Below are 25,235 nucleotides of genomic sequence, written 5' to 3' on the forward strand. Positions count from 1 at the left end.
TATAGCGGCAACAGAAATACATCATCTGTGAAAATTTCAACTGCCTAGCTATCACGGTTCATGAGATACAGCCTGGTGACAGACGGACAGACAGACAGACAGACAGACGTACAGACGGACAGAGGAGTCTTAGTAATAGGGTCCCGTTTTTATTTTTACCCTTTGGGTACGGAACCCTAAAAAGGTACCTTTATCCGGTTGAATGCTTATGATTCCAGTTTGCAGACAAGCTTGGCTAGTACTCTCATTTCATTTCACGTTAAAATAAGTTTAAAAAATAAATTGCAAACATAGGTACATAATACATCAGTTAGCACCATCACTTATTTTTATTTGTCAGTCGTAGTCGGCTGTTAACCAAGTAGGTACTTAGACCGTTTAAATATCTTACTTTGAACTTTTTATCTGTTTTATACCGATCTAGTAAATACCTACTAATGACCTGCTTGAAGGCATGCATATCGGCGTCCGCGTGAGAGCAAATCTCGCATATCTAATACTACCCAATACCTAGTAAAGAGTCCTCAACTATTAAAGAGCATGCGAACTCGCGAAGACCATCAACTATGAGTTTCTCCAGAAACGTCCTGGTCCTGCCTCGCACAGACAAACTGTGGAATGAACTGTCGCGTGCGGTATTTCCGGATCATTACGACCTTCAAACCTTCAAGAAAAGAGGCCGGCAATGAAATTACAAGTTTACAACCCCTATAGTGTTGCGGGTATCTATGGGCGACGGTAATCTCGTACCATCAGGTGATTCGTGTGCTCCTTTGCCTAATTACAACCTCTATAGTGTTGCGGGTATCTATGGGCGACGGTAATCTCTTACCATCAGGTGATTCGTGTGCTCCTTTGCCTCCTGTATCATATTAAAAAAAACAGGCCAAGTGCGAGTCAGACTCGCCCACCGAGGGTTCCGTACTTTTTAGTAGGTATTTGCTGTTATAGCGGCAACAGAAATACATCATCTGTGAACATTTCATCTGTTTAGCTATCACGGTTCATGAGATACAGCCTGGTCACAGACAGACGGACAGACAGACAGACGGACAGACGGACAGCTGAGTTGTATTTGTATTGTAAAATGACTGTGACATACGGACGAACAGACGGACATGATGAAACTATAAGGGTTTCTTTTTTGCCATTTTGGGTATGGTACCCTAAAAACGTTTACAAATTGGACGGTTTCGAAGAGATAAACTATCTTGAGATCTGTGTGAAAAGACTTAAAACAAAACTAGTATAGTAATCTATGTCAGCATCATTAGTTAAGTTTAAATTAAGCGTTTTTGAATAAAGCATCTTCTATTCTATTCTATTCTATAAATACCTTTTTCACTGTTTGATGCCGACACAGGTACTCTGGCATGTATAGATCTAATCTGAATCTGGTTTGCAGCTGAAATTTTAAAATATTGTAAAAAATGAAGTAACCATTTTTAGATTACTGTTACCTAAGTAACTATATATGTATTGAGCAAGTTACTCAGTAAAATTGTTGAATGCATAGCACCACCTCTTTAGACGGTAGGTAGGTGTATGCCGCCGTTTAATACATGTTTTTAAGTAGTAAGTAAGTAGTAAGTAAGTTTTTATTGTATATAAGAATCAGGTTACATTGCAGGTCGAATATACAATTACACATTCAGTTACACTGAGACTTTTTAATATTTATGTAGGTTTTTTTTTATAAATGTGTGTGTTATCATCTATTTTTTTATCATGATTTTAGGTCTCGCTCGGTTCCAAGTTTGTTTGGGGTTTAAGCTGGATGAAGGGATAACTTCATATTTATATTTTAAAATGTATCTATTGCTGTGCTGGTCTGTAATAAAGTTACAATAAAGTGTTTATTACTTAATCACTTAGTGGGCTACAACTAAAACTAATCACTAATTATGGCTAATAGAAAGTTACCTTGTCTACTTGCAACATGTTGAGGAAATTCTCTTAATTTGGATACTTATTTCCTGTCTTGCCAAAGTCTCTCCGTTCAAAATGATCGCCACAAAGATGACGAATCTCATGAAACTTTTCTATGGGTAAATGAACAAGATCTTCTTTTCCAACTTGTCTACGCCAAGTTTTACACCTGTAAGCAAATTTGTTTTGGCTTCTTTTTAATTGTGTAGGTACCTACTGTAAACATAACATTGAGGGGCACAAGTGATGCAAATGAAATCAATAAGAATCGCAAACATAAGAGGAAGATAGTAGTAGTAAGTAAGTACTTTAAAGTGATTGGGACAGTGTGGCACATCCTGGTTGTAGGTAGATCTACATTTGATTCTCATCTGAGTGAACTGCGTTGTGGATATTCAGCGGCCAATTGTCTAAAGCACGTGCCTTTCTAAACCTTGACGTTGGCGGAATCATCAACAATATCGATGGAGCCAAAAACACCCAAAAATTGATTGGTTGAGATGATGATGAATAATGTGTTGTGTCGGTTTATAAGTACCCTGTACCCTAACTATTAAGCAAACAGCAAATTCAAATTTCAAATAACACACCGCATAAATAGCAAAAAACATTTTTTAAGGAACTTATAAATTGAAATAGACGTCATCTTTAAATGCCTAGGAAGTCTTTGACCGACACTAAGGGCGAGCAGTACGTGCTTGTCCTCTTATTACGGTATTAGGGAGAGATGGACACCGGATTTGAATCGGCGTCTCGGTCGGCCTTCAGCTTACGCGGCTGAAAAATCAAAATGTTTACTGAAATAACTTGTTCCCTAGTTGTATTTTGGAACTTTTTGACTTACCGCTGTTCATGCTTGGGAAATCTGGCAAAGAATCCTACTCGAGTGATTTCTCTGACACCGCATATTTCACAATATCAGTTTTTGCCGGCCATTTTCACTATTTTATAATAGTACGGGTTTCTTTTTCAAAAACACAAAATTCTAAGTACACACAATAATATAAAAGAGAAGCAAATGTGCTCAACTCAATTTTAGAAAACTGATATTATTTTGCAGTTTTTGCACACGAATTTTATATTTCAAAATGGTTGCCGCTCGTATATACGCATTAATGTCAAGTTGGCATTTCATTTCAGCAGTGCTGCCAACGCCACGCCACTGACAAGTAATGACAAATATCTTTGCCATACATTTGTTCGTAACAGGAGAGTTTCCAACCACTGGGTGAGATGTCATGATGACATAGAGGGCCATGTCGTACATGTGCTGATTAATGTATTATTTATATAAAAAAATAATATATAACACTAGTATTTGGTACAAGCAAAAGAAAATCAACGTGATTACATAACAAAAACTAAAAATACAATCTTACATAAGACATAAGAGCATGTGGTATAAAATTTAATGTTGTAAGTTATGATATCTAAGCTAAGACCAAGAAACTAAGCGAAATAATACCTATAGTAAACGTAATACAAGATCCCCTCTTCCCCACTCACCATGCGGTTGATGAAATGGGAATGTACTCAACAGCGAAGCCCGATTTATGCCGCTCGGAAATAAATAAAAAGTTCGTGCGAAAATACGTCAGCAATGTTCAGTATGTGCACTGAAAATCCGCTGATTAAAGAATGCTTCGAGTAATTTCTTCGTGAATTTGCGTAGCAAGCGTATAATTTTTTTTGACAATCGGTATTCATGCATCTTTTTATTGCATGTATAGTTTTTTTAGTCAATATCACATCCTTCACTAAACTTGGTTAAAATAAAACATCTTTCATTTTTCGTTCATAAATGCAGATTAGTCTATGAAAATGTGAAACTATTATTTCTAAAACAAACTATTCGTCCCTAATTTACACAAAAATTTTACCAAATTTGATCTAATAGCAACAGATAGGTAGAAATAGAGGCAAATTGGACCGCAGAAGCACTTTTCTACTCCCTTTTTGGGGGGTAGCCAGGACTTAAGAGGATACACCAGCTGAACCCCTTCTCAGATTTGAAAAAAAAGGTAAATTAAATATCTCCGTCGCGCTGACGGGGACGGCTCCTAAAATTAGTGCGATAAGGGCAACTGTACAACTTAGGCGAAAAATCCTGCGTTAAAATCTCAGAAATCGAGGTTTCGTTCTCGACATTTTGCTCCTCCAAAACTTAACCAATCGTAGCGAAATTTTGGGAAAGGAATGAGAAAGAAATTAACTGTCTTTTAAACTTTAAATGAGATGAAAAATTGAAAAATTTACACCTCCGGCAGAACTCGAGCCTGCGACCATTTTAACACCGGTCCAATCGCTTCTGCCAACTAAGCCACGGAAGAAACAGTCGAGTACGTTTGTATGGAGTAATGACCACTGCTGTTGCCTCTATCTTGTGTTAAAGTCTACAAAGAAAAGCAACCCCCTCTGCATAATACTTAATACATTTTCTCGTTGCACATCAATCACATCATACTTCATAAATAGAACAAGTACACGACTATGAGGGAAGCTTGTAAACTAAAATTGGTTTAAAAGCGTAATTAAAATAATACCACATCCAAGATTAAATTTCAGAAGACGTACGTAAATTAACTTTCGCTGGCAAACGAGACTTGCCTACCTGATTTATATTTCGTTAAAACTTTACAGATCCTGTGCCACAAATTTGGTCAAACTTGACTGGTAAGTCTCATCATTAATATGAATCAGATGTTACTAACATGTTTTAAATGACTTTAAAATTGCAAAGTATCTTCAAACCTTGCAAGTTCTTTAAATATTTTTTTCGATGGGATTTTTGTTTTTAATATTAGGTTCTTAAATCAAGAGACACGCTTTCTTTCTAACGTTTCAAATTAATCTTATTGTGCATCGAGTCCTAGAGCATTGATTACCAGCTTTCGGTATCTTCTCGCTTGTAAGGTTAGGACCGTTGGTAGTTCCTTGATATTTATAAGTGCATTGCAATATGCCTAATTTAAAAAACAAAGGTTATCATTTTCTTTCTTTTAGCTATTTTTCGAACCTTCATGAGCACGGGTTTCGGCGATTTAAAAGCTGATGAAACGGAATGAGGATCAGCTGGACTCTCAGTGTTCAGATATCAGATAGATTTGGATTTTCTGAGGTACCTATATTTTGATTACGAAATCCACGTCAGCCTCGGACACAGCCCAACTATTCGGATTACGAAATATGAAATCGATTTATCTCGAAAATCCCATCCCATTATCATTATCTCGAAAATAATTTAAGTGCATGTGAGAAATGGATTTCCCTTATTATTCGCTAATTGCTTTCTGCCAGACTCATTATATTCAGTTCAGTTCAATAATAATTTTATGGTAAGTGACAGATTTAACAATCAGATTAATATCTGGGAGCATTAATTATCTCTTTAATATTAATATAAAGCAGGCGCGGATCCACCGTTGTGGGCACGATGGGCATGCCCACAACCTTAATTGAGTCCCCGAGTAAAATTACGCCGATTTTTCGCACACGCTTTCGCAGAAATTTCAGTACGCAGAGAAGTTGGCATAATATTGATACGCGGATTTACTTTTCATAGAATGATCGTTTTCCGTCACGATTACCCGAGTAGATAAAACCATTGGTCGAAACACCAGTAAGTAGAGTGATCATGTGGTGTTCATTAGAAATTCTTGCATGTTAATATCAGCTGGCCACAGACTCCTAATTATTTGCAAGAATAAAGATTATTTACTAACAGGGGCAATTATTTTTAGCTTGTGGGAGTTATGGGTCTTATAAATCTTAAACATTCACAAATATTAGTACAATTTCCTAAAATAATGCCAGCTTTTAATTTACAGCTGTAGGAGTTTTTTTAGCGTAGTTAGCGTAGCGTTCAATTTTATATTTATCTATGTATAAAAAGTGCTATCTATGACTCAATGAATCAATGTTGTAAGTAATGCAATTGCTAAATGACTAATTTTACTGTAAAATTTTCACCACACCAGCTGGTAAAGGCTGATTGTTCAAAAAGTGATGAGAATGTTAAATTAAATTAAATTAACAAGTTTGGGAACAAATCAAATTATTTTATTAAATATTTTGATTTGTGTTTTTTTAAGTAGTCACACTACTATATATAAATTAAAAATTGTAATAGATGTCATATGGTGGTGGTGGTGTCAGTGGCCTTCACCACTGGAGGGCTTGGTCACTTTTTCTTTAATATATGACATCTATTACAATTTTTAAATTAAATTAAATTATAAGATGCAAATTTTGAGTTGTTTCTTTATGTTAGCTGGTAGAATTGACTTTTAAATGATGATTTAGTTAGAATGATAAATATTTGGATTTTGGATTTGATTTTGTTTGATATCTTACGGTAAATATTTTCTACGGGCTGGTGTGGTGAAATTTTTTGTAACCCTCGCAACGCTCAAGATTCCATTTTTCGCTACTCTAACTCTATTAATTATAAGGTATTCAAAATTCATTTAAAACTGAAAAAATGAGGTGTATATTAAACACGTCAAAGCATGTACTACTGTTAGAAATTTATCTTAAAGATATTTTTTTATAAGTTAGGCAATTATTAATTTAAAAAAAATCTTGAACTTACGTCTTTTTCGTAAACTAAAACTACGTATAAAAAATATTTTTACGCCAATTATTTTAACATTTTATTAATTTACAACAAAGCCGAAATTTCGAGAAAAATGTGTTAATTAATAATTGCCCAACAACAGTAACATTCTTTTCCCCTCACTAGCTCGGAAAGTTGTCGTTTATCCTTCAATACAAGCGGGGAAAAACGCGTTTTATGCACTAGTGGGGAAAGTAATTTGACCTTGGATGGAGCGTGTTTAAGTAGCTTGACAGATAACAAAACGTAAAACGCTCAAGATAATGGTTCGTTCGATATTAATTATCATTAAATGAAATGAAATGAATATTCTTTAATTCAGACCATGTCCATATACAATTAAATTACATGTAAAATTAATATTAAATTATATAATAAATTTCATTTGTTAGTAGCAGTATTAAGCCTTACAACTAAGGTTAGTATATATACACAGCATTCTATTTTATTTTTTTACATACAGTAAATTGGCTTGCCTGTCAGCACATGTATCATAAATAAATGGTTTGAGAATGTAATAAAAAATACCAAATTTAGCTTTATTTAATGATTTTAAGTCATAAACCTTAAAATTCCATAAGAAACGTTTGTTTTTTTATAATGATGTTAAATATAATTCTGAACGCACAAGTTGAGTCGATGCAATTTCAAAACGCATCGTTGACATTTCATACATCAGAAATGTCAACATTGTCAAATTTTTTTTTACTTAAAACCTTTTTTTCACCGACTCGTGTAAAAGTAAAAATACACAACTTCCAGAGTTTTCTGTTATAATATCGTAAAGAAATGAGTGATTCCAGTGATGAAGATGATCTAACGCCTGTGGATGTTGCACTTTCCTCGCTATAGTGAGGTGAAAAGTTTTGTGTTACACACGGGCGCAAATGTATTTTACTTCTCGTGTGTTGAAACACTCGCTACGCTCAGGATTCTATTTTAGAACCACTCGCTTCGCTCGTGGTTCACCTATAGAATCCTTTCGCTTGCTCGTGTTTCAATTCTACACTCGCGGGTAAAATACAACTTTGCACCCTTGTATAACAAATAACTATTAACATGTTTAAAATACACCATAGTTTTTTTTTAATTTTTAAATAGATTTAGATTCAGATTGATTTATTTCATAATATTAAATTACATTATAAATTATTTTAAGCTAATCTATACGAATTTCATAAGTACCTTTAGGAATGTTTTTTCATTTATTAAATATTAATAGTTTATGATATATTGGCAAAAAAGAAAATACTTACCATCCATACTTAATATGATAAATGCGAAAGTCTGTCTGTCTGTGTGTTACCTCTTCACACATAAACAGCTGAACCGATTTAGTTGAAATTTACTATAGAGATAGTTTGAGTTCCGGGGAAGGACATAGGATAGTTTTTATCAAGAAAATTATCCCTTAAGAGGGTGAAAAGCGGGGTGGAATCATGGTGGAATTGAGATAATTAATTAGTTGTCTGATAATTTGTGTGCATATTATGCTCAAATTGAATGATTGCTACAATACTTTCTCCAGGCGCTAAACTTACTCTAGCTGCTGTTACTGATTCCACGCAGACGAAGTTGCGGGCAAAAACTAGTAATATTATAAATTCGAAAGTCTGTCTGTCTGTGCTCTTCACGCTTAAACCGCTGAACCGATTTAGTTGAAATTTGGTATAGAGATAATTTGAGTCCTGGGGAAGGACATATATAGGGTAGTTTTTATGGGAATCGATAAAATGCAGATTTGATAAAAAAAATCACTAACTCCACGCAGACGAAGTCGCGGGCAAAAGCTAGTATATTATATAACTCTTCCAATTTTTTATGTGCTTCGCGAATAGGCCTACATATCTAGACAGTATTTTTAGGAGCAGAATATTTATTTTTCACCATTTGATTTGAACTTGTCGACTACTTAACGAAATCTTCAATAAAAAAAATGCATAAAATCTTACAATAATTGTTCTTCTAATTAACACAGAAGCGAATTGAACGGTAAAACTAGCAAATGTCGTCTAAAAGTTAGATGTTTGGCGAAATGTTGTCTGTGAATCGATAATCTGCGAAACATTGGTAGGGGAATCATTAGGGGGGTACACCTAATACACAACACATGTGACGTCACACTTATACGGTCTATTGAGATCGGGATGATCGTTCAAGAGTCATGATTGTTCATGAGCGAGTTCGTACTCTGACTCGTAATTGCAGATTTTCGTGTGGCTGTGACCACAACCTTTTTTGGGGGCTGGATCCGCGCCTGATATAAAGCCCAAGATTCAAGATTTCATGCCCATTTCTTATGCCTGCCCTCATTTATTTGAATGTCACTTGATGAGCCATAATTAATACTTTATGATTTCTGCGATCTGTACTGTCACCTTGAGTTTTACGCAGCCTTAAACGCTAGCGACTGCGTCAACTCAAACGCAGTGTCAGTAAGAGGGAGACGCATTGCATTGTTAGTTTACGCAGTCGCTAGCGAATATGTCAGTGTCAAACTCGTGGTAAAAATACTGGGAACAATTTTTTACTTTTTTATACCATAAAAAAATATTTGCGTTTTCAATTTTATTTTTATTTTATTTATTTATTTTATTTTATTACAAGGAGATAAAACAGAAGCATACAAGTGAAGAACAATATAGACAGAATATACATAACTATTATAGAATTACTAGAATTGATTGAATATAAAATAAGTAGACACGAGTCTACTACTTATATAAAATATAGTTTGGCTAATACAACTTGTCAGTTAGTCCCTTTCTTTTGGGTAGGTATAACGTATTTTAAGCACAGTCAAATATCCCTATTAAAGATTATGTAAGACACACGAAAACTTTTGTCACTGTAACGCACATTTTTAAAATAATAAAAATCTAATAATACTCTTACTGAACTAACAAGTTCATTAGCTTGGCATTGAAATACATTCGCGTTATATATGCAATAAGACTGCTAATTGATTTATTGAGTGCGAACGCTTTTTATATAAGTGTGCTCGTAGTTTATGTTAGTAAAAGTATGAGTTATGATAGTGGGATGTTGAAAACCCATTAATTCCATTTTGTCTTGCAAAGTAGAATACAAAAAGTATATTCTGAATTTGCAGAAATCTGCTCAAAGAGTGGATCACTTGTAAGTGCCAACCTTTACTCTTACAAATATTATTATGTTAACAAATAAGCCATATATTAATATATACTAATAAGTCAAATTTAAATAGGTACCTAATATTTATTTGTAATATCTGTTCTGATCTCAATTTAGTTTAACCAATGTAAGTTAAGTTTACGTGCTGACGCGATCGCTTGGACAGGTCTCCACGGAAGACCAGCGTCAAGATACCTGAAAGGTAACTTGACATCAAGCTGAGGGGAGACCTTTTCAGTGACGTTTATGTTTTATATTAATAAAAGTGTATTACATTTAAGCAATACTGTAAGCGTCCTGAATAAATTTATTTTCTTTCTTTCTTTCTTCTTTAATTAGTGAGATTATGATGTGATTGGGCTATACTTAATAGGCGTCACTCGAGACTATAACTTAGCCTAGCTATGCATCTGGCAGCGAGTTCATTTCATTTATTTCGTTCTAAAGTCATACGTATCGTTGTAAGTTTGTGTTGTAATTTTCAGCAAAATGTAATTTATGACTTTAGAACGAAATAAATGAAATGAAGTGAATTGAAATGTTGTATATAATACCTATTTAGCGCCCAGCAAACGCCGATGACACGCCCGCCAATTTCATTATCGACTCGTATTACTTTCCATTAACACAAGTTTATGTGCCTAGTGGATACTTGTCCGATTTCACCACGAATGTTGTTCAGAAACTGTTCATACAATGCAAATATGACACGAAACTATTAGAGCTTAATATGGCTTAAAGGACTCGCATTCAATCCCCAATAAAAAAAAGAGTTTAACCTCAGTACACCGCATGTACACATAAAACGACGAAACCAGCGAGGCGAACTAGGGGGACGCAACCGGCGAGGCGAATTATTTATTATATGAGCCTAGTGTCCCACTGCTGGGCAAAGGCTCCTGCCTTTCCACGTATCCCGGACTTGACCCGTCTCACCAGTTCCTATCAAAGGCGTCGAGATCATCTCGCCAACGCCGTCGAGGTTTGCCGTGACCCCTATTTGATGTGGGACCAAATTGGTTGCTATTTTAGCCCACAAGTCATCCGGCATACTGCAAACGTGTCCCGCCCAGTCCCACTTCAGCTTGGCGGCTGTTTCAGCCACGTCACCTATCTGTGTCTATCCGCCAGTGACTAAGACGACAAAGCTAAGCGCAAGGGCACTACTTTTTGAACCCTCATAACTTGGGTTTGGATTATACCAAATAAACAAAATTCTCGGGATAATAAATTCTTGGTAGATAATATGTAAATAAGAAACATTATTCTGAAATTAATTAAATAATGCCATGTCGTAAATTTGCTCAACCTTGCCTGCCATGATAAACGCCTGGCTTGAAAAACACGATGATTCTCTACTAAACTGTGGCCTCATCGAATTCCTAATAATAAAGGATAAAGGCAATCAATCTTTAGGAATTACTCAGACAGCTGTTTGGTATAAGGGAATGCTTTTTTTCCAGATAGGCAATGTTGGGTTGGTTCCTCAAACAAAGATACTTGATTCCTCAAAGTTTTGTAGATAATTTAACTAAATATTATTGTCCGCAGATCTAATGCGATGATGCCAGGCAAGTGGAGCCTAACACTGGCGTACCCCTCAGGTAAGTTCTCTTTCACATAGGCGTCATAGGTAAATGTTTCATTAGGCAAAATGTTGAATAGGTAACAAACAACAATAACAGCCTATTACAGTCTAGTGCTCCCAATTTAGACGAATTTAGAAGGTCCCATTTTAGACGAATGATCTTCAGCCATAGGCGATACTCGTAAAACTTTTGCCTAGATACCATGCGTAGAGCGTCACTTTACCTAGTCTGCAAAAATACCACATTCACGCTTATCGAGCGATATCCTCCACTTGAGAACGCGAAAGGTTTTGTTCTTAGATACCTACCTAATAGATCTGAGGGTAACAACGAAACATAAGTTTATTCACAAGAACAAATGATAAGTACAATAGATGTAAAAAAAACATTATTGCCCAATAATACCTTTAGCCCTAAGGGATGTGAAACTGGTTTTAACCTGACATGACAAAGCCATGTAGGTAAGTAAGTGAACTTCAATTTCTTGCATGCTATGTCTTAATTATTAAGCATAATTGCTATATGCGTAATGGCCAGCCCCTTGCCACTTTGTAAGTCAACAGTTAGTCAAAATGACAAGTAAATAAGTGGAATTAATTATTTATACGGTAGGTGTCCGTGTGCTCGTCACTTGCGTCCTTAGCAATTGGGGTGAGCTCTGGAACGTTTGACTTACTCGGTTTTATATTGATCCATATCATTGCATATTATTTTATGCTTCTTTCCATTTGTTGCAGGCGCGAAAGGATGATGGCGGAATCGCACCCCACCAACTACGCCAACGTAACCACTTTCTACTTCACGCTCTACGATGAAGTCAATAAGCGATATATTAATGACAGCAACAGCACAGAGGTATGTTTTAAAACTTATAAACTAACCATACCTTATAAAAGAAATACGCGTGTTTACATCAGTTGGGTCCAACAGCTAGCAATAATAACCAGGTAAGTTAATAAACAAGACCAAGTGCGGGTAGTTCGAAAAACTCGCGCGCCTAGAAAATGTTGATGTCAACTTTAGCCAGTCTTCTCCGAGACCACGGGACAAAACGTCGGAGGTAAATTCAAAACCTATTTTACGCGATTAAGTCCCGTCGTTGTGAATAATAATAACCAGGTAGTGTAAGAGCGTTTTCACATTGCCCGATCCAATATCGGATGTCGGAACGTCGGAAGGAAGTAAAATGTAAGATATATGTGTTTCTCTGTATTTATTTATGCATTTAATAAATCGTTATTACTAAATATCGCGCAGTCTGGAGGGCGTACTCTGGAGTACCAAGTGGCCGAAGACCGTCTGGACGCCCTAGGTACCGCTGGAGAGACGAATTGCAGAAAGACCTCAGCGAACTCGGCGCCGTCGACTGGACAGAAACGGCTTCGGACAGAGTAGCATGGCGGTCTTTGGTGTCGGAGGCCAAGATCCACTTCTGGTCGTCGCGCCACAGCAGTAAGTAAGTAAGTAGTTATTACTAAAAAACGATAAATAACGCAAAAAAGGCGGACTTAATGCCAATGGCACTCTCCTGCAGCTGTGCTGTGTTTGTATATAAATTCTGCCATGTCGGAGCGTCCCGTCAGCTGCCGGACCGATAATATTTGTTTGTGTGCGTATGTGTTGGCAAAATGCTTGCTGTAGTGTGCGTGACCGCTAAACACAGCACGCGGGCGGCGTTTTTACAAAGGCTATACTAATATGTAGCAGTGTTGGCCGTAATTGTTAATTTTAATTAACCATTGATCAATTGCATTAACCATTAGTTCCGCCATTAACCAATTGCATTACGCACCAATTGCATTAAAGTTAATTCTAATTAAATTTTTGAGACGTTAATGGCCATTAACTTCAATGGCCATTAAAGTATCAAAAAATTAATTAGAATTACTCTCAATTGCATTAACGTTTAATAAAATTAAATTCGTGATATTTTAAAATGAGACAGTACATAGTGGAACTAAGGTTTGGTGCAACATAGGCACGCTCTGTTTTGGTCATCTGACTCGTCTTGATGAGCACTTAGGAGAGCAGTACCCATGATAGAGCTGATGCTGAACCCTGGCAGTACCTAGTGGATCTAAGGTTTGGTGCAACATAGGCACACGCTGTTTTAGTCACCCGACTCGTTTTGATGAGCACTTAGGAGAGCGGTACCCATGATAGAGCTGATGCTGAACCCTGGCAGTACCTAGTGGAACTAAGGTTTGATTGACATATCAGTCAAATTTGAGTTTGAGAATCTTATATGCAAGCACGCAACGTAGATAAGCTTATTTGATAGAGTTTTTTGTCAAGTCGCTGAAAAAGGCCTGTACTCAATGACAAACATTAATCATAAATAAGTCTACCCCGCGCTCCACAGCACTGGCGTAGGCGTTCTGAGCTTGTACGATAAACATCTTATAAGGTAATTTCACGGTGACATGCCGCGGAATCGTTCCCACTCGTATCTGAGAACTAAGTAAGTAGGTACTCGAGATATTTCACATCTGCCCTTCCGCCATTATTCCTAGTTTTCTGCCGTGGTAATCGAATTGGGCATGTATGTATTCAGCTACTCTATATAGGTATAGTTACTACAGGTGGCGTAGCCAACATGCGAATCGTTAACGCTCCGTAGCGAGCGACACGCAACTGTCACTGTCGCACTTATATGGAAGAGTGATAGAGAGAGATGACTATGCTACGCCACGGAGGCTAACGATTGGCACGTTGGCTAAGTCCCAGAAGACTTTAAATAGATCGGTAAATAAGAAGGTCTTATTTAAAACTGCTTTTGAGCTCGTCTAAAAAGCAGACTCTTTAGGCGTCTTGTTCAAGTTGTTCATAATAAAACTTATTATGACTTACAAGAGCCCGGAGTGTGTAATTTCAAGCAAACTCAGAAATATTAAATGCTGTTAATGTTTTATTATTGACAATGCAAATTGATACATATATCATATATGCTATTTACATATATATAGTCCTCCTAATCGACTTCGATTACGGCGACCCCACCCCAGCAATTATGGATTACGCCTATTATGATACACATTGGCAAGCGACGACCTTATTATGGTGGATCAGTGTCAAAGTCATTGCTAAACTTGAAAAACATGCAATATAAAGGAAAATAAAAGTAAGCGAAGAAGTGAAGCGAGACAATTACTTACAGCTAAATAATGACGTCATTTAAAACAAAAGACATGTAGAATGACAATATTATCTGAGAATGTCGAAACAAGTTTTTTTACTTTTGTTTATTTGCTAAAATAAGCTTTTAATGTCACACATGTAAAGTGACATGGGTTATGAAAGTACCGTAAACTGGGGTTACTTAGATTTGTGGGTTAACATTGATCAGCGATATTTAAATTATAAGGAATTCTTATTGCGTATATATATATTCTTTACTTGAAAATAGTTGTATTGTTTAACTAGCCTTATGAACCGTTTTTGCATTTATAACCAGCCTTAAGCACTTTGTAGTTTTTCCTCAGTCACCCGTTGACCACGAACGCTGTAAAGGGTTCGAAACGTCGGGATGAATTATAAATTCAATATACGCCATATAATCCGTTTTCATTGTTTTATTTTATAAGGAATTCGTTTCTGAACGCTTTTAATATCTAATTTCGGTTAAGCATGCCAGCCACATCATAAAATGTTTAAGTTCGCGTTCAAAAATCAACTCCCCATTTCTCAAAAATCGATGATAAATGTTACCCCGCGAATCAAAGTAACCCCATTTTACGGTAAATAACGTCTTGCTACTAACCAGGAAATAGACGTCACGCTCGCAATCAACTTATTTCTCATCTTAATGTAATACGACATCTTAAGAGGATTTCTCTGCAATTTTTCCCTTTACATTATATTTCTGTCTTCCTTCAAAAAGGCGCTTTATGTGTGAAGAATCCATACTAGTTATGACGTTTTGACAGTAGAAGTTATGAAAAAGATTCGTGACTCTAAGTCGGCTTTAACTAACGCGAAATGTGCATTATATGAATTCATACTCTTATACGAAGGTTAGCTTACGTAGGATGTGGCAAAGCTAGCATACCGTAAAATCAGGTTGGCAGACTTTTTTGTACAGCAAATTACAGACGTGGCGTTTCCGTTGGTTATATCCTCCTAGCTTTGTTAGCATGTTACTGTAGGACACACCGCCATCTGACGGATTATTTCACCATAAGTTATTTGACGACCGGTCTGGCCTAGTGGGTAGTGACCCTGCCTGTGAAGCTGATGGTCCTGGGTTCGAATCCCGGTAAGTGCATTTATTTGTGTGATGAGCACAGATATTTGTTCCTGAGTCATGGGTGTTTTCTATGTATTTAAGTATTTATATATAAATATCGTTGTCTGGGTACCCATAACACAAGCCTCCTTGGGCTTACCGTGGGACTTAGTCAATCTGTGTAAGAATAAAGAATGAAGATAAATTTAAAGAAATCAATATTCTCACTGTTGCTTGTCAATATATTTACGAAAATATAATGTATGTAAGAAAAAATATCGACATGTATAAATTGAATAGTGACATACACAATTTTAACACTAGAAATAAAAATAAATTCGCGATTCCGAAATTCCGTTTAAATAGAGTAAATAATATGTCATTTATGGGGAACAGTGTGCGCTTTTATAATAAGTTACCATCTAATTCAACGAAATTGTCAATGAATACATTCAAGTCAATTGTAAAACGACAGCTTTTACAAAAAGCTTATTATACGGTTAAGGAATTCGTAGAAAAATTATTAAAAAATTAGTATATTAAAAAAATTATGTTAAAATAGAATAATTATGTATATATAGTTATAAGTTGACATGTAAAAGAGCTAGCTTAAGCCTATTTACAGAATAAACATTTTGAATGTTAAATGTCCTATAATATTTATTTATAAGTATTTAAAAACATCTTAAAAAACATCACATTACGACATCTACTAAAATGTGTCCCCGAGACTGAACAAATAATAAAATATGATCAAATATGGCGTCCACAATAATAAGGATGCAATAAAAGCGTATTGCCTTAGCAACTTACCATCACAGCACTTATTTATTATTATACCTATACAAAAGTCGTGAAGAAAGCTGAACTCTCATCAACAGTATCCATTTATAAGGAATACGCCGTAGCGAGAAAATTGATAAATCGACAATACTCGCGTTTGAAATACTTAAAACTGTTTGATGTTAAAGGAAGTATCTTCGACGGTTCTTCAGTCTGACGCGCTCTATTGAAATGGAATTCTATTCTTGTCTCGAAGTCAACCAGTCAAAGTTTTGAAACAAATATCTACTTAATAGGTATTTCAAATTAACTGCTGTTTATCAACGCGAGCTGTACCTATTTGTAACGTTTTTATAAAAATGTACCATATTTTCGTAGTAGGGTGATTTCTAATTGCATCCCTTTAGCAATAACACCTTATTGACAATGGCAACCAACAGACTGCCAAAAAATTGCTCATTTACATATTTATTTACCTACTAACAGATTTACTGTTATAGATCAGTGTAACAGGGCATAAATTGAATCGTAGACTCCAAAGAGCAAAAAAAGTCCTTTTAACCGATAATATAAAACGCTCAAATTGGAAGTCGTTTAGCACTCACGGTGAGTTAAATTGTCTAGAAAGTAGAAATCATGTTAACGCCTAAGTATGTACTTATACAAAATAATGGCAAATGGACTAGTCTCTTTTATACACAACTATATTATTATGTTCTATTCAAAAGGGGGTATTTATTTCGAACTATTTTGTAAATACCATCTTCACAAATCAACTGGCATCGAGTGTTTAACAGTAGTTATGGGTGGTAATTTAAGTAAGTACCCAATATAGATCAGGGGGACTATTTTTGAATTTCGACAGCTCAATTTCGTCACTGGAAAATCAGTGAATAGTTAACAGCGACAATCTTTTTTTTTTTTTCAAAATAAGTGTTAATCTTTATACGAATAAAGTCAGAAAAATTCCGTTTATTTTCTGATGTCCAGATAATTTTATAGACGCATAAACTTATACTAAAAAGTTGTTGGCCCTTCTATATATATACTTCGTCTCACCGCCACTCGCGTAACCATAGAGAACGCAGGGCTTTATCTCTACAATGTAATATGAAATTACTCGTCGCTATTCACCGGAATATCTACTTTACAGGCACTTTACATGGTAGTAAGTGTTTAACTCCACTACTATCTGTACTTACAGAATACATGAAAGCAAAGGGTCCACTTTTAACAGCGTTATATTCATGATTGTTTTATGTATGTATAAATAAACTCTTTATTCTACAAAACATCTGTCTATCTAACTATCTGTCAAATCAAGTCAAGGATACAGAGCCTTGAGCATCGCCGTCGAGTCGCTTGTCTATCGGTGTTCTATCGGATACATCCTGGGGAGAGCGCACGGGAACTGCACGACCTGATCCGACCTTCCCCATTCCATCATCGGACATCCAGACGTGGGGAGCGAGTGCACCCGTTCGTCTTCGTGGTCCACATTCCATTTGTTCGCGCGAAACGTTTTGCCTCCTCCTTTTTGGTACGGAATGCGCTCCCGCCATCTGTATTCCTTGATCAATGTGAGCGGGATCGGCGAGGAGGCTGTTACTGAACCGGTGAGCTCCATGTTAGGCCCTGTCTTCACTTTCCATCAGGTGTGACTAGGGCCAATCGCCGATCAGTTCATTAAAAAAAAACTATTCAGATATTATTCAGTGACGATTTCCACCGTGCCGTGGCCGGTTGGTCCTTTTTTCAGTTTTTTAAATCGGCCCAATGATATTATAACTCAAGATATGTTATAGGCGTTCTGAAATTGAAGCGCTTAACCTTATAGAAATTGTACAGCGGGCTTGGCACGGTAGCATTTTTATCGCCTGTCACCATGCGTGTCACGTTCTAACAAGTATGTAAGTGTGAAAGTGACAGGCATAGTGACAGGTGATAAAAATGCAACCATGCTGACACCGCGGTTGCCTTTAGTCGCGCCTAGGCAAGCAAGAAATGTGCACGTTCTAACGAGCTCCCGCATTGCGAAAGAGAAAGAGACAAGCTTAAAATATGTTTAACAACGAGTATGACAAAGGTGTATGAAATGCGAAAATTAATCAAGTATAACAGATTTCTTCGTAGGTATAGAAATAAACATGGAAGTATTTTTTGTTCTCCTTATGTAGGTATATGAGTATATTAACCTATCTATAGTTATACATGTAATATCATTGAATGGGCCTACTCTTCTTTGTAATTCCTCTGATATTATTTAATTACACGTGAAATATGTACCTATCCTAAAATAATATCCACTGAATATATGTTACAAACTGGTTCAAAAGCTAATGAGTGATTTAAGGTGAAAGGTTTAAGGTGAATATGGCGTATTCATGACGAAAATTAACATAGCAAGAAAGCTTAATGAATAACGTTCGTGGAAATTCATTTTAGAAGTAACGTGTAACGTACAAGAAGGCACGCCTCTATTTGTTCACAAAATTAACCAAATAGCTTATAGAAACATACATGTAATACCACAAATTTAAGTAGGTATTAAAATGATGATATAAATTATAAAACGGTTCCGTACATAACCACAAAGTCGAATGAGAATTCCTACGGTGAAATAGGTTCAAAGGCGAAGGCTTCTACTTAGATACACCAGTAAAAATGAGACGGTTGCCTCTTATTATGTTACTGCAATATAATTCATTTTATATATTTAAACTAAAAATTTAAACAATTTATTAAAATTTGAGGCACTCCGGTAGTACCCAAGCTTGACTTAGGAAGGATAGAAGGATATTTTTGTATCTTCTCTCTTATTTAACTATATTTTTTTATTTTATAAATACCAGTGTTTTTTTAATAAAACTACATTATCTCAAAAATAACGATCGGATCGAGAACGGTAAGCCTCTCACTACTCCACTGATAAAAAATTAATAAAACTAAAACAGTCTGAGCAGACTTGACCGTGTACTAAACTAAACACAACAAATACTAAAAAGTACGGAACCCTCGGTGGGCGAGTTCGACTCGAACTTGTCCGTTTTTTTAATATCTATGATTTCTGAGAAATTCATTGCTCGACGTAGACATGGATTCGCACTTATCAGTGACATATCCGGAGCATCAAATAATTTACGGTCTACTTCGTACGTACAAATACTGAAAGATTTTAAAGATGATTTTAACGTTGAATATTGAGTACTGTTTAGGTAAATAGAGTTAGACCATGACAAGTCTGCAACGATTTTGATAGCACACGCAGAGCAAGTGTTATTTACACGTCATAATGTGGTTATAATATGTATTACAACCACATTATGACGTATACGTTTAAAATAACACTTGCACTGCGTGTGCTATCAAAATCGTTGCAGATTTATCTTGGTCCAACTCTAGCTTAAGTGTAGCTTCCCTTGTATGTGTATGTGTGAAGTATGCACTATAAATTTTCATGGCAGTGTTAAGCGTAATAGACCGGGCTCTCAGTGAAGTTCAGTTTGCAAAAATAGCGCGACACAGTTTGACTTCTGATCCTTGTAGTGGAGTTCCTAGGCTCCTAGAAACCCGATGTTGCCGGGTTGAAAAGCGGTGCCGTTACCCCCACTAGCCCTTTGAATTTCCCCCTTACATTTCTCATACATTCGCTATCGAAAAAATCCCACCTTTTGCACAAATTGCACTAATTTGAGTCTAGCTCTAACCCTAATTGAACTACCTAATTAATATTAGTCATCATCATCATTCGCTTGCCCTTGTCCCATTCACTTGGGGTCGGCGCAGCATGTCTTTTTCTTCCATACATCTCTGTCACCCGTCATCTCATCATTCACTTGCGTTAGTTTCATATCATCGTTCACACAGTCCATCCACCTTTTCCTCGGTTTTCCTCTCCTCGTACTTCCCTCCACATTCATTCTTAATACCTTTCTCGTCACATGACTTTCATCCCTCCGCATCACATGCCCGTACCATGCTAGGCGATTTACCCTTACTTTTTCTGTTATGGGTGCAACTTTCAGGCTTCCTCTTATATACTCATTCCTTATCCTATCCATTCTCGTCACGCCACACGTCCACCTTAACATTCTCATCTCCGCTACATGCAATCTCTTTTCATCCGTCACCTTTAGGGCCCAACACTCTGATCCATACATGACGACAGGTCTTATGATCGTTTTATAAATTTTACCCTTCAACCGAAGGGGCATACGGGCGTCACAAATGGTTCCCGTAACCTGTCGCCATCTCATCCATCCTGTGCTAATCCGGTTTTTAATATTAGTATAATACCTAATTAATTTTTAATACCTAATTAACCTAATTAATATTAGTATCAATTTAAATATACGTATTTAAAGCTCCTAAGACCTTGATACTGGAATGAAGCCACAATTTTAAAATAATGAATGAATGTAATAATTAAATACTAATGTGTAAACTGTACACAATAACGTTTAAGTTTTTTACCTAGGAAATGAGTAATAACATGTTTTAAACTTATCAGACCGGAATCAGACAATAGGATGATCAGATAAAATTGGTCGCGACGTCATATTTTACTTAAATTGCTTTGTTTTTAAACTCTGATAGATAAAGAAGGGTGCCATTCGATTCGTCTGAGGGTAGTCTACGTCGTTGGCATCTTACAAATCGATTCATAAAAGCTGGCGTAAATCTGTATTCCCAAAGTATCTTTAGCTCATTTCTGTAGGAAAATTAGATTTCAAATTCCTGTTCCTTAAATGTCCTGAATAAAATTTTATCTACTCATACATCGCTGGCTCTTATCTATTTACTTTCTTGATCTTGTAAAGACTTTACGACATTAAAGGCCAACTTTTGTAAAAGTAGCGGGTACCGTCGAAAAATCGCACGCCCGACTATTTATGCGAACCAAAGGACACTGTAATAGTAGATTGTTAACCGAGAGATAAAAGGCACTCATTTCTGCCTAGGTAGTTTGGTTTTCGAACGCAGTGAGAGCGCCAATAATCCGAGGCTGAAATGATGCCTTTCACCCGAGTTAAACACTTTACTTTTCATTTCGAATACGAGGAAAGTAAAATAAATGTGTTTTTTTAAAACATGACTAAGTATAATTTTTATATCACTTATTGAGGGTACTTTCAATTAACCATTTAGGTAAAAGTATCGTTATGTATGGAATGGGGAGTTAAATATCAGAATGAAAATTGTATAACAAATCCATTTAATACCAAATTTCGTACACATACATAAAATCGTACCTACTTGGAAAGTGAAATGCTCTTGTGCAGAAACGTATCACTTTCTGCACACCTTTTAGAACAACAATGACCCCCTTTCAGAGCATGAGAAATGAAAAAAAGTGTCTAAGTATTATGTTTCAGAAACTTTGATCCTCCTGTTATATTTTGGCTTGTATTAAAATTCCAAGCCTTTTTTCACCAATGTTTTTAACTTTAGGGATCAAAAAAAAATTGAAACTAAATACATTTATGACCCTTTTTTAGGGTTTCGTAGTCAACTAGGAACCCTTATAGTCTCGCCATGTCCGTCCGTCTGTCTGTCTGTCCGAGGCTGTGCTGCGTGATCGTTAGTGCTACGAGTAGAAAGCTATAATTTGGCATGGATATATAAATCAATCAAAGTCGTACAATAAAATGTAAGAAAAAAAATTTTTTTAGAGTACCTTCCCTACACGTAAAGTTGGGGTGTAATTTTTTTATTCGCTTCAACCCTATAGTATTTCATTTATTCATTCATTTACAACATACATTGTGTTTGAATAACAGATATTTACAAAATTAAAAATAACATGCAATAAAATAAAATTCTAAAACTAGCAGTCAGTACATATGAAAGGAAAATAAAAACAATACGATACAATTAGTAAAATGTCAATCATTCTTAATAATAACAAATTTGACTAAATGTTACCATCTGCTACGAATTCGGTTACAGAATAATATGCCTATAGTGTGGGGTAGGTTCATCAAATCGAATCTATCTGTGGAAACTTGTAATTGGCTCACTGCTTCTATGTTATTACCTAACGTGTAACTTCAGCTGTAAGCTTTCCTAATAAATAAAATAAAATAAAATAAAATAAAAATATTAGCAACCTACATTTTTTGATAGTGAATATTTTCGGAAATAATGGCTCCGAAAAAAATGTGTCTTCCGTAAGTAGATTGTTTGACTCGGGTGAAAGTAATCATTCCATTCCTTTGTTAACAATCTTCTATACTTATAGCTCCAGTTTAGCATATTGAGACGGAAGGGTAACTACGGAACCCTACACTGAGCATGGCCCGACATGCTCTTGGCCGGTTTTTAACAATTGGGTACCGTTGTGAATGGAAAATAGGTCATTTACATTACAAATGAAAATAGTCCTCCAGTTCCATTAAGTAGAGTTAAGAACACCGCAAAGCCACAGTATAATAAAGTGGCAAAGCTCTAAAGTTAATAAGTCGGCTGTAAAGTTTAATCCGCAAATACATATACCTACTCCTAGCGTACACCAAACACCAACGTATTTTCTATACTTACACAAACTTGTGGATATTTAATGTTCCCACGTCGGCCGTTAATTATCAGGAAGCAGAGATATATTTGAATTTGAATTGAACTCACCTATGATACTCTTGTACGTATTTCGCTCTCGAATTAATGCGGAAATTCCAACGTGGGATATGGGAAACTATTATTATTTTGGAAGGTGGTGCTGTCAAAGGTGAAGTATTTATCCATAATTCATAATTAATAAATTTATTGCTTTTGTGGGTTTACAATAAAGGTAATGATTAATTATCTTCTGGTGGTTTATTATAAATGTTTACACACATAAATTATGATGTGTGCCTGCACTAACAATTTTTAATCTAGTGAAAAAGCATTTAGTAACGAATGAGCCTTGAAATACAAAATATATAAAAAATACTGATGAGCCTATGTGTGTGTGTGTAACAAAAATACTGAATGTAACATTGGTCTCTAGGTATTGTATTAAAAAAAATGTAGAGAAAAAAATACATATTTAACGCAATAAAAATAAAATTTTCAACACACCAGCTCCAAAAGGCTCTATTTATTTTTGAAAACCTGGGTGCGTAGCTAACATGCCAATCGTATACGCTACGTGGCGAACGATACGCAACTGTCACTGTCGCACGAATATGGAAGAGTGATAGAGACACAAAGGGTGTCGTTGTCTTACCGGAAGCGATTGTCACCTTGGCTAGGCACCCTGATGAGAAAGTAGTATTTTATCCACAAGAGTGGCAAAGTAAGTTGCTACACATTTTGAATTGTTACTTCTTTCCTTTGTTGCAGCCGTTTCAATCGTTCATACTACCATCATGGCGGCAGGCGATATGGACGCTGGTCTTTGCCTTCATGGTGGTGGCGGCTACTATCGGCAACCTCGTCGTCATCTGGGTCGTGCTGGCCAACAAGAGGATGAGGAGCGTCACGCATTACTTCCTAGGCAAGTAATAAATAGTCACACATATAAAAACATTACGCCATTTCTGCACGAGGAGGCCGAAATGGGAAAAGCTGTAGGGAAGATTACACAACCACACACAGCATTATTTTATTTATTAAACTATTATAGTGCCACGATCACATTACTTTTAGAGGTCCGCCAAGACAAACAGTTTGTGTTGCGAATTTAGACGAACTTGAGTGAGGTAAGCCTCCTGAGGTCCCAAGGGGGATATAAATCTTTGAATTTTATGGACGGCAGGCTGGCTAATGGTTCTGTTTATATTAGTGTAAGCAGTATGGAATAGCAACACTGCAATGGTATACGAGTGCCAGACCAGACGTTTTATTTAATGTGAGTTTAATGCTTACAACAGCATACGAAATATAAAATAAAATGTTATATATAAAATGTAGCATTTTGCATGCCATAAGATTTACCAAAGATAGATATAACTCCGTAATAGATAGATACAGTCTAAGGAAAAAACGTGCCTCGAATATCACGAAAATTTGATTCTCGATCAGATGACGCCACTAGCTTTGACCTACTCTCGTATAGAGGGCGTTGACGGTTCCGTTTGTTATTTATAATTTTACCGCATATCAGGGAAAAAACATGGGTCAAAATCATATAAAAATAATTTATGCAAATAAAAAAACATTTATCCATATTTAAATACATTTAACGCATTTTTATAACTATATATATAAATCTTCATTTTTAGTTTTAAAGTATGTCGATAGATAGCAGTGAATTTACAGTGGTTACAAAATTTACTATGACAGTACCGCTCTATCTTATTATATCCTCTTTGGATTTACTAACGGGCGGTCAGAAAACAAGCTGGGTACAATATAAATTATTTTATTTTATTTGTGACATTCTTCTTACAAAAGTTGCTAGCTGCCATCAAAACGTGTCGAATTTCATTCACTCACTTCATATTTCGCAGAGAACTCTATTGCTAAGCAATAAGAGTGACTGGTGGTAACTACAGTTACTAAAAGTAAGTGTGGTTAGAATATTATGTTATGCTTTTGTCTTTACGTGACGTGACACTTGGCCTCTAGAGAACTACACGGCAATTTTTTTATTTACTAGTGAGCGTAGTTTCACAGTTGTGTCTCCGGGAAATTTGCATATCATATTTCTATAATATTTGTAAGAGATAGAGCGTATATTTTATATCAGGTACTTACATATAAGAGATGACAGCCCGGTGTAAAACTGTATAGAAGTAAAATTGAGGGCATTATTTTGGTATTACGGTAAACGTGGGAAACAGACATCACAGAATTTGAAGATAGGATTGGAAAGGGAGAGGGTAGCCCTTTGCCCAGCAGTGGGACACACAAAAAGGCTAAAAATAAAATTAAAATTAAAAACCTATAATCTTATTGTATCTGACGACGATAGTCAAAAATAATTTCAAACACGCTAACGTCGCTAACTTTTGTAGCC

The 25,235-nt window shown here is 35.9% G+C and overlaps 1 protein-coding gene across 1 annotated transcript in view; it reads left to right on the top strand.

Moving 5' to 3' along the window:
- The first annotated feature begins 11,245 nt into the window (after positions 1-11,245).
- The window catches only part of LOC134743528 (tachykinin-like peptides receptor 99D), a 31,933-nt gene continuing 17,943 nt past the window's right edge, over positions 11,246-25,235 (top strand). The window contains exons 1-3 of the mRNA XM_063677017.1: positions 11,246-11,301; positions 12,024-12,141; positions 23,618-23,771. Of these exons, the coding sequence (XP_063533087.1) occupies positions 12,034-12,141; positions 23,618-23,771 (262 nt within the window). The 5' untranslated portion in view covers positions 11,246-11,301; positions 12,024-12,033. The remainder of the gene's footprint in view (positions 11,302-12,023; positions 12,142-23,617; positions 23,772-25,235) is intronic.

This window comes from Cydia strobilella, chromosome 8 (assembly GCF_947568885.1).
Source record: "Cydia strobilella chromosome 8, ilCydStro3.1, whole genome shotgun sequence".
Lineage (NCBI taxonomy): Eukaryota > Metazoa > Arthropoda > Insecta > Lepidoptera > Tortricidae > Cydia > Cydia strobilella.